The sequence below is a fragment of the Lactuca saligna genome, chromosome 5 (assembly GCF_052625555.1).
Source record: "Lactuca saligna cultivar CGN05327 chromosome 5, ASM5262555v1, whole genome shotgun sequence".
NCBI lineage: Eukaryota > Viridiplantae > Streptophyta > Magnoliopsida > Asterales > Asteraceae > Lactuca > Lactuca saligna.
Window position 1 is genome coordinate 247,340,863 of NC_136421.1, and position 10,402 is coordinate 247,351,264.

General features: G+C 31.6%; 1 protein-coding gene and 1 non-coding gene across 3 annotated transcripts; both read right to left on the bottom strand.

The window, feature by feature from the left end:
• Positions 1-201: 201 nt before the first annotated feature.
• On the bottom strand, positions 202-3,219 carry LOC145047269 (clast3-like protein). Of its 2 annotated transcripts, none has more exons than XM_078995522.1 (7): positions 3,030-3,219; positions 2,715-2,880; positions 2,541-2,599; positions 2,199-2,317; positions 1,863-2,100; positions 1,643-1,766; positions 202-439 (listed from the first exon to the last, which is right to left on the bottom strand). In XM_078995522.1, the coding sequence occupies exons 1-7, from the start codon at positions 3,087-3,089 to the stop codon at positions 369-371; spliced, it is 837 nt and encodes a 278-aa protein (XP_078851648.1). In that variant the 5' UTR covers positions 3,090-3,219; the 3' UTR covers positions 202-368. The 2 variants fall into 2 exon arrangements, with proteins under 2 accessions (XP_078851648.1, XP_078851647.1); XM_078995521.1 differs by having other exon boundaries at positions 202-448; positions 3,030-3,217.
• Positions 3,220-10,020: 6,801 nt separating this feature from the next.
• LOC144999227 (small nucleolar RNA R71) lies at positions 10,021-10,127 on the bottom strand. The gene has a single exon (XR_013660745.1). It is a non-coding gene; the product is annotated as a small nucleolar RNA R71 (small nucleolar RNA).
• Positions 10,128-10,402: the final 275 nt, after the last annotated feature.

Here is a 10,402-nt window from a genome sequence, read left to right on the forward strand (position 1 = left end):
TTATCCATAGTCTGGCCTAGGTTGTAGAATGAATAAGGTTCAATGCAACTTATTTTAACCATTGTTAGTTTTAGAAACTAAACACTCAAATAAGAATCATTCTTACAATGAGAAATCTCTACTCGTCAATATCATCATAATTAAGATATTAGCATTTCAAATTTTTTTTTTTTAAATCTGAATCTGAATATTTAATAATCATAGGCAAACTTAATATTGGGTCATTTGACATGATCTCTTCCATTTTTGTATTCGCTATTCATTAAACAAGAAAAATCATAATCACATGGTCACAGCATAAAATAAAAAACAAAATATTTGGGTCCTACTTACAACTAAGATAATAACATGAGCAAAGTTCATGGTTACTAGAAGAGCGACATATCTGGAGGTGGCCCATAAACACTCTGCCATGAAAATGGAATCACCCATCTGCCACCTTCATTTCCTTAACAACAACAACAACAACAACAACAACATATCAGTGCATCAAATAAAGCATGTTTTGTTAACAGAATTGGAATTGAAATAGTTAAAAGGGTTAACACTGGATTGTTGAAAGAAACTTTTCAAAATGTCTTCATGTTTTCAGTATGTTTACCGGATAACTCAGGTTGAATAAGTCACCTCTTTGCAATTTTACACTTTTGGCCCAGATTTTAAATTTTGTTACAAATTTGGTCCGAATATTATATTTTATTATGAATTCATACCAAATTCAATTTTATTTACAAATTTATTTTTCTATAAGTTTTTTAAGACCTTTTCAGAAAACTTTACAAATTACAAACTTTTCTTTGATTTTCTTTTTCTTAGTTTAAGTTGCAAATTTTATTTTTCTACAACTGTTTAAAAACTTTTTTAGAACTCATCCATGCATTACGAAGTGGTTTACAAATTTTAATACAACTTTTTAAACTTGGGTTATAACTTTTTGAATTTTTCTACTCTCATACATTTTTAATACAACTGTTTTTAACCAAAAGTATTTTGTAAATGTTTCAAAAAAATATTATAACTGTTTTGTACATTTTAACTAGAAGTTTATAAACTTTTTTTACAAGTTTTTAATACAATGTTCTAAGCTTCTTTTACATTTTTTTGAACTTCTTTTTCACTTTCATACAATTTATCTTTAACAGAAGTATTTTTAAATGTTTTAAAAAAGTTATAAAAATTCTAAAAAAGTCTTTAAAAAGTTGTAGAAAAATCAAATTTGGGATGAATTCGTAATATAACTTAATGTTCGGACCAAATTCACAACAAAAGTTAAAATCTAGGCCAGAAGCGTAAAATTGGTTACATGAGTTGGTTATCCTTTTAAAAAAATAAAATGCATTTGTTGGCACATTGAAAACATTTTGAAAAGTAACCCTAGTTAAAAAAAAAAACAAGTATATATTTACAATAAACAAAAACTACGTAAATATAGAAAAAAAAAATCTCTAAATTTTTATAATTGAATTCCATTTCATTTCCTGCTAACAAATCTGTGACAGATTATGATTCCTTAATTCCAATTCCTTTGACAGATTCCAATGATCCTTCCAAAAACAGTATGTGAACCAACTTTTTGATGTATATCAAGAAGTGAATAAATGTAATATTAAAAAATAATTAAAATAATTATAAAAAAAATCACCTTTAAAGGATTCAGGACTCTGTCCCACAAGATTACATGCTGCCTCTGCTAAATGAAACGCATCAGGAATGTTATCTCCTTCAGAGCAATAACATAACAAGCAGGTCACCTTCAAACCTTTGGCCTAAACAATATTAAAAAAAAAAAATTGTAAATTAAATTACCCTTTTTTAATCATGATTTGAACTGATTGATTAACAAAATGGTATTTGAGGATTACTTTGAAACAAGAAAACATTGCAGCAAAAGGAAGACTTGGATAGTAGTCTTCTTCTCCAAGATCATCTTCAAGAGATGAAATATCATCTTCAGTAGCATTACCTTCAGCTAAATCATTGAGATACTTCCATAGTTTTTGAGTAGGATCATATTCCTTCATTCTTTTAAACCCTAGTTTTTCACAGTCATCATCTGCTCCATCTACTTTCGCATTAGAGAGGTAATAAATCTGCAAACCACTGAAATAGTCACAATGTCATTAAATAGAACCCAAGTTTTGCTCTTCTTACACTTAGGGTAACTAAATTATATGCTAAAACACTGAATCATTTAATACCTTGACATATCAATTGTCTGCCATCTGCCAAAGTCTAAGCTAGAGAGGATTACAATATGCTTCTTTCCACAAGCAACAGCAAAATCAGCAAGATTTTTAGCAAACTCAACCATCATCCCCTGTTTAGATAGCCAATCAGGACACAATTATTTCAGCAAATCAAAATCATTATTCAATACAAGTTGTGTAGACATAGGCTAAAGAGGAAGATGATAAGATATCACACTTCACTGAAACCTAAGTGTGTACATTCATGAAAACCACAAAGTAATTTCTTATACGGATAAACACACACACACAGTTTATATAAACAACGCAATGGCATAAAGATGCAAAGCTTACCTTAACAACTGGTGATCTTTGTTGGATTAGGGTCAATGCATTAGAAGGTGACTCGTAAGCTTCACAGCAGAAGTAAAACTTATGATTAGAGAGTAAGCACACTATTGAATAACATCTTGTCAAACATGTGAAGCGATGCAAAGATGAACAGATAAAAAAAAAATGAACTACAACCTTCAAGAGGGAGAGCAAGGTCGCCTTGAGGAGTAGGGGTATAAGCATCATTTCCTACACAAGGAAGAACGTTTGGATCATCGAGGTAACCAATTCGCTCAGCTTTCGTCGAAGCTATCAAAAGATCCACCGCCAATTGCCCCACATTTCCAATCGATAACGCTGGCTAAATTAGTCAATCCACCAAAATGATAATTAACGCCATAAATTGGATAACACGCAACCTCAACTTCTATGGTTTTTAAGTTACAATGAACAACAATAACAAGCAAATACACAGTGTTAAACCCTAGGCGGGAAACGAATAGAACAAACCAGGATTAACGTTGAGCATTCATCGTAGAGGTGCTTGCCTTCTTCAAGATTCAGCTCCATCGGATTAAAAAAACCTTAGCGTATCAAATTAGAACGGATTTTGTAGATAACTATCCGTTTGTATGAATTCGTGCGATTCTTGCTGAACAAGTAGCTCCTAGTCTCCTACACAAAGTTGTTTGACGACGCTCAAACATTCAAACTGGGTCGGGTTGCGGCCCACATATATGATTTGGTTGTATTTTAAAAAATTGATTATTTTTGGTTAAAAATCTTTTGGTTACAAAATACGGAAACTATGTATAAAAAAAACTTGTAGTTTTTCTAAACCCTATATCAAACTAATGGTTCAGTTTTGATTGAACCGATTATAGAAAAAAACTAGTCTGGTTTTATGTTAGTTACAAAAAAATCTTCAATTCCTTTCTGATTAACCACACTAATAATAATAATAATAATAATAATAATAATAATAATAATAATAAATAATCTTATATTGTAACTACCTATTATGGAAATATCAACATATTAATATGGTTTTTGAAATTGATTTTTTTGAATTTGCTTGCTAAGAAAAAGGTTTTGTTAAAATGATATATTATGAAGATGTAATGTAAATTTCGAATAAAGTTCATAAATTAATTTTTTTGAAATACCTTTGGTTTTCATTATATGGTTACAAGATCTATAAATATCAATCTAGAAGATCCATTGAGCTAGACTACACATATAGATAAAGTCTTTAAGAGATTCAAGACCGTGGCTCAAAAAATGAGATCCGGATAAGATGTTATAGTTCCATTGAGCTAGATAAGATGTGTCCCAATTCCACTGACATTGAGCATAGCTCGGTATCGTAGTTTCACTAAGTAGATAAATAAGATGTGTCTAGCCTCATATACTTCAGTTGTGTGATTGATCATGTATGTCATTGTATGTATGAGACATGATGTAATGTGTGCATTAAGTATGACAAGTAGATATCAAGCTAGTCTTGGTGAAAATCATTAGGTGGAGATCAAGAAAATCTCTAAGTGTTTGGTAATAACAAAAGAAATGTTCTTGTTTTGGTGGAGGTGAAAAGCTTAATTTAAAGGATTACATTAATGTTAGTTTCCAAAGTGATAAAGATGATTCTCTTTCATGGTTAGCAGGGGCGGAGCTTCAGCATTCTATTTGGGGGAGGGGAGCAGAAATATAATATGTACGGAAATCAGTGATCAGGGGGTCATAGCTAAACTTTTATATTTTTAGGTCTAATATGTATAAAAGTAATATATAGGGGTTACTTCTAACAAAAAAAAAATCAGGGGTTAATAAAGCTCCGCCCCTGACAGTTAGGATTCGTTTTCTTATTAAATATATGAGTAATAACTAGGCTCAGGTAATATCTAATCTTATGTAATGATTATTATATTGAGATTTTAGTGTATGTCATGAGCATATATTTTCATTAGTACGTTTTTATGTTCCATTCGTATGTTTATTTACTTCCATGTAAACTAGTTGATTCAAAACTTCTGTAATAAGTAGTTCAACGATGAAGTAGTGAATTAAGAATATTGTAAGGGGTTAACTAATTATCCATAAAGATTGATATAGCATAAAGATACAACTAATGAATCGCACTTTGAGATTATGTATGGATCATGTCACATGTAATTCTAATACGATAATATCTTATGTCCTAAAAGCGAAGATGCATAAGATTCTCAACTTATAGTCTGATATGTTTTAACATTCTCTAACGTTGTTCGTAACTGGAAGCCATGTATGAATGTGCATGTATGACATGATGAATGGGTGAGGTCTATGTAGTAGCTTATTGGATATTTTTTACCTCGAGGTAAGAGATATATCAATGGGCCACATGATTACTCGACATTAACACTAAATGCATGGCTATTATTAAACTTTGTGATGTTAGATCAGTTGTGCAATTTGGTTTTGTGGTTGCCACAAATCTCTATCGAGAAACATAATATTGAACACTTTGAGATTGACATCATTTCATGTCTAGTATTCATATGGATATTAAGAATAATGAAATATTTTATCACTTACTTATAGGACTATTTTATATCTTCTAGTTTTGATTTTTAGTACTTGTCATGGATTTCATACACTATGTTGACTTGATCATGATGGTAAATTGAAGATATAAACCATTTTCAGTGATACTATATAGTTGGTGTACCATGCGTAAATGAGATTTTGTTGGAATGTATATGTTGTCATAACAAGTTATAGGCATTGTTGATGATAAATTGACATATTGTGTTATACACAGAGTACAATCCAAGTTTCAAAAAAAACAAGAACAATAAATACTACTTATTAATTTATCAATAGTAAGATGACTTATTTAGAAATAAAAATTCAAGGGACTTAATATGCATAAATGAGATTTTGTTGGAATGTCTTTGTTGTCTTAACAAGTTATTAGCATTGTTAATGATACATTGACATATTGGGTTATACACAAAGTACAATCTAAGTTTCAAAAAAACAAGAACAATAATTAAGAGACTACTTTATTAAATCACCAATAGTAAGATGACTTATTTAGAAATAAAAAATCGAGGGACTTGATATGTATCTAATCATATGGTTTAATAATTACCATTTCTTAATTTATATTTATCATATTATTTGAATTTTAAATAACTATTAAGTTGTCAGGTAAGAGAATGATATAAATACCCCTCCATCTTGGTTCTCTCATTTACACGCCACCTAAAGAAGATATACAAAGCAAAACAAATAACAAATGTCATTCTTGGTTTTGAAGACCCACTTGCAGTGTTTTTTTTCTCATAGATTTAATAATCAAATCGCCTTAAATTTTCAATAATGGCCTTACAACGTATGGACCAAGATTTTGTATATCTGAATTAATTGGATTAGTACTAGATACTCGAGGATCATTGCTTCTGTTTGGTACTGGAAAACAACCCAAGTTTGGGTTTGAAGTTTTGGTGTTCTTGGCTTTATGATCATCGTTTAGCATTTACAAGAAGAATGATTGTTATTTTAGTGTGCACACAAACTAATGAACTCTATTTTGGGTTCTAGAATATCATCCTCCAATCATCATTGTTTACGAATTACGATAAATATTTTTCTTGTTTTTTTAAGATATTCAGTGTACACGAATCTATAATGATATATGATGTTTTTTGTTTGATATATTTGTTGGAAAGAGTGTCCAAAGTCATTAACTATCGGTGATATTTCTAATACTAACAGGGTCCTTTTGGGTTGCCCTCAAGATCCAAATTGAGTAGAATAAATAAATGAGAAATTTGTTTATTAATTATTATGGTTAATAATTAATTAGAAACTATTTGGAATATATTTTGGGAATTAATTAACAGATTAATTAATTAAAGGGTTGAATATTTATTAATCGATAGTTGGTTAATCAGGAATGTTCCAGAACCCTTATGGAATTAGGGTTGTATGAAAATCACTCCATCTCACATGGGAAAAAGAGTGAAATTCGTTCTAGGTACTTCATCCCACATGGGAAGGAGTACAAAACCTAGGAAGGGATCCAAGGCTATAAATAGTGCCTTAGGGATTTCATTCTTCCTTGCACCTTGGCTTGAAGTTTCACAAACCCTTCTCCCCCCCCCCCCCCCCTCTCAGGGACGATTTCAAACCCTCTTTGGGTTTGTGAAATTGACCATTCTCCTAGTTATTTTTATTCCACTATTTGGTGTCATTGGGTGTGATACCATTAGAGGGATTCTGGTTTGTCCTCTCATCCAAACAGCTTCATTGAGGATCAAGATTTCAAGCATGGAGATTAAGGGATACATACGAGGTATGTTTTTCTTCCTTATGGTTTTGTTTTATAGGGTAGATGTAATTAGCATGAAACCATAAATCCATAGGTTTCATGTACACCTAGGTGTATCGTAGTTTTATTTTTTCTGATGCCTAGTTTATAGTGTATTTAATGTGTAGAAAACCCAACATCGGTATCAGAGCCATTGGTTCATGATTACATTCACCCTAAGTCCATATGTTCTGAAAATACTTGTTTGAAATTAATGAAAGAAGATTAATTGAAAAATTCGTAAGTGTTAAAACCTAATCGTTGCACACAACGTGAGAGCATAGAGCTCACGACGTGAGCGCGGCAAAATTAGGGTTTCAATTTTTCTTCCATTTTTCAAATTAGAATTTTTATCAAATATGGAAAAATACGAAATTTAAAATGTTTTAAATCTGTAAAATTGATAAATATTATTTAAATATGATTATTTGAATTTGAATATTTATTTATTTAAATAGTGAATTTAAATATTTAATATTATTTATAATAGAGATTTATAAATTTGAATATTAACCCCTTCTGGTTTATTAATTATTATATTATGTCCTCGCAATTAATTAGAATTAACAATAGACAACTAAATTTAAAGAGTTTTAAATTTACCATTATATATATATATATATATATATATATATATATATATATATATATATATATATATATATATATATATATATATATATATATATATATTAGAAGTGTATCTATTATATGTATAAGAAAGTTACAACATGTGTCCTCGCATGTTTAAATATTGACATTGTCAGTCTTACTATGACTAGGCTCACCCATTTTGATGTAGAAGTTTAAGGAGGTCTCTATGATTCCTAATGATGTCGGTTTTTGATATGTGCATAATTAGTTAATTATTTAGCATATATTCTCAGTATTTTTAATTAATTATGTGAATAATGTGGACAAAAGGTACTTAAAATGTTGTAAATTTTGTTTTCAGTCCAAAAGATATGCTTGGAAGTAAAAGGGAGAAAAAGGAAGCAATTGAAGATCAAAGAGTGAAAAAGGTCATCTACTCGCCGAGTACACGAGGATGTTCCAGAAGATAGATACGACTGCTGATTCAAGGCGGATAACTATGGACCTACTCGGCGAGTTGGTTCTGCTACTCGCCGAGTACACCCTGTTTTGGGATATCTATAAAAGACGAATCCTTATCTAATGGGACTACACTCCTGGCGATTTTTGAAGGTTTAACTGCGACTAAGAGCCCTAGAAGACGCTAAGGAACCCTAAGCTTCAATCTTTTGAAGAATTCAAGCAATTAGGTTAATTCTACCACTTAGATTTAGGAATTGAATATGTTTGCTTTAGAAAACTTTGTTTATATGTTTGTTTCTACTGCAATTATGAACTAAATTCGTTTTTGATTCTGTTTGGAGAATACCAAGGAACTCCTATGGTTTAATTATTGATTTTTGCTTAATTGTCTATTGGTGATTTATTAAATTAAGTTTGTTAAAGAACCTTATGTATTAATCACTACTATTTTCTGTTAATTGGAAGGCAATTAGGTTGCATGAACATCTCTTAATTGTTAACCTCATATGTTTATGTGAATACTAAACCATATGCTTAGAAGTAATGATTATGAAACTAAGATTAATAAGAAAATAGGAAGATTAATGTGTGAGCTTGTTTGAGAAACCATCAACAAGAGGTTAATTGAATTAATAACTTAATTGACCATTACAAATCTTATTTAATCCAAATAATTAATCTAGGGAATTAATTAGTTTAAACACTTGATCAACGTTTAAATTAGTTAATTGTCTAAGGGTTAGGAGTAATGAACATGAACCTAACTATTATAATTGGTAACCAATAGCAATTAATCTACCATAAACTTAAATAACCATAGGAGTGAATTGGTTGAACCTAAATGGAAACATCTTTATCAAATTTGGTGAATAGTTGTTGCTTTAGTTAATTAGTTAATTTAGTGTGTCTAAGTTTCTAGTCTTGCAAAACTAGAGAAAAACCATTTACTTTTATTATTTGTTTTAGTTAAAATTAGCTATTAGTTAAATTTTCCGTTCCCTGAGTTCGATACCTTACTTACTAATCTATACCACTAAAAGACAGGTTCACTGCCTTTGTGTGTTCAATTTATTAATTAAAAGTAGGGATAAAACAAGTGCATTTCACACACATCAAGTTTTTGGTGCCGTTGCCGGGGAACGGTTCCAAATAATTAAGCTAATTCCTAATTTTTTCGATCCTTTGTGTGAGTTTACTTGCATAAAGTTCATTTATTGCAAATTAGTAATTAGTAATTAGGTTTTAGTATCTGTTTTAGTTTAGTATTAAATTTAGAATTTTTTTCAAAATACCACTGATACTCGCCGAGTGCAATCGCACCTACTCGGCGAGTAGCAGTTTAGTTAGCAGAAATTTTTTTTTTTAGTACAATCTTGTTGTTCTTTTTACGCTTTTTATTCTATTGATTGCAGGACTTTCATGACCAGAGGATCAAACACACCACTGGTACCCTCGTTTGAAGATCCCGAATCCGCATTGAAAAGAAACAAAGGAAAGGATGTGGAGAGTTCAAGCACACCAAAGAAATCACCATTTTCCAACTTGAAGACCGTTTTTGGGAAAAAGAAGAGCAGTAAATCAGGAGCTTCTAGCGCTTCTTTGATAATTGAGGAACCAATTCAAGAAGATATTGGGTACGAGACCGAGGAAGAAGAGGAGGCAACGTACGAGCAAGAAACTGAGTCGGAGGAAGAGTTAGCCTTCACAATGGCTAACATTGATGAAATCCCCATGGGAGAATGGAAGAAGAGGATGCGCGACGACAATGGCCCGGGACTTGTGCAACCCGCAATTCCCGCGACTGCTACCTTCGAGCTAAAAGGTCATATCCTAGCTTCACTCTAGGAAATACCTTTCTATGGGAAAGATCATGAAGATGCCTACAAACATTTGGATGAAATCAATGATGTAGTTGATTACTTTAATATTCCAAATGTAACCCGCGAAACTCAACTACTTCATATGCTTCCGGTAACCTTCAAGGGTGCTGCTAAAGACTGGCTCAAGTCACTTCCCCCCGGATCAGTCACTACTTGGGCCAAGATGAAGGAAGAATTCATTGTTCACTTTTTCCCACCTTCCAAGATAGCCACACTGAAGAAGGCCATTGCAAACTTTGAACAACAAGCTGGACAGTCGCTATATGAAGCATGGGAGAGGTACAAAAGTCTGCTAAGAAACTGCCCACACCATGATCTAAACAGCCAGCAAGAAGTTTCCATCTTCTATGATGGAGTCAATGTCACAACCCGGAAGTTACTAGACTTGCAAGGCCTACTTACAAAGAAGCCACCCCCGGTGATTAAAGAATTGATTGAAGAATTCTCTAAACACTCTAGAGAATACCACAACCCTAGGCATGATGTCACGAGGGGAGCCGCTTATGCTGCTACTGAAGACTTATCCGCGGTCATGGCTATGATAAAAACCATGGATAGGAGAATGGACAAAATGGATCAAACTATCCATGCTA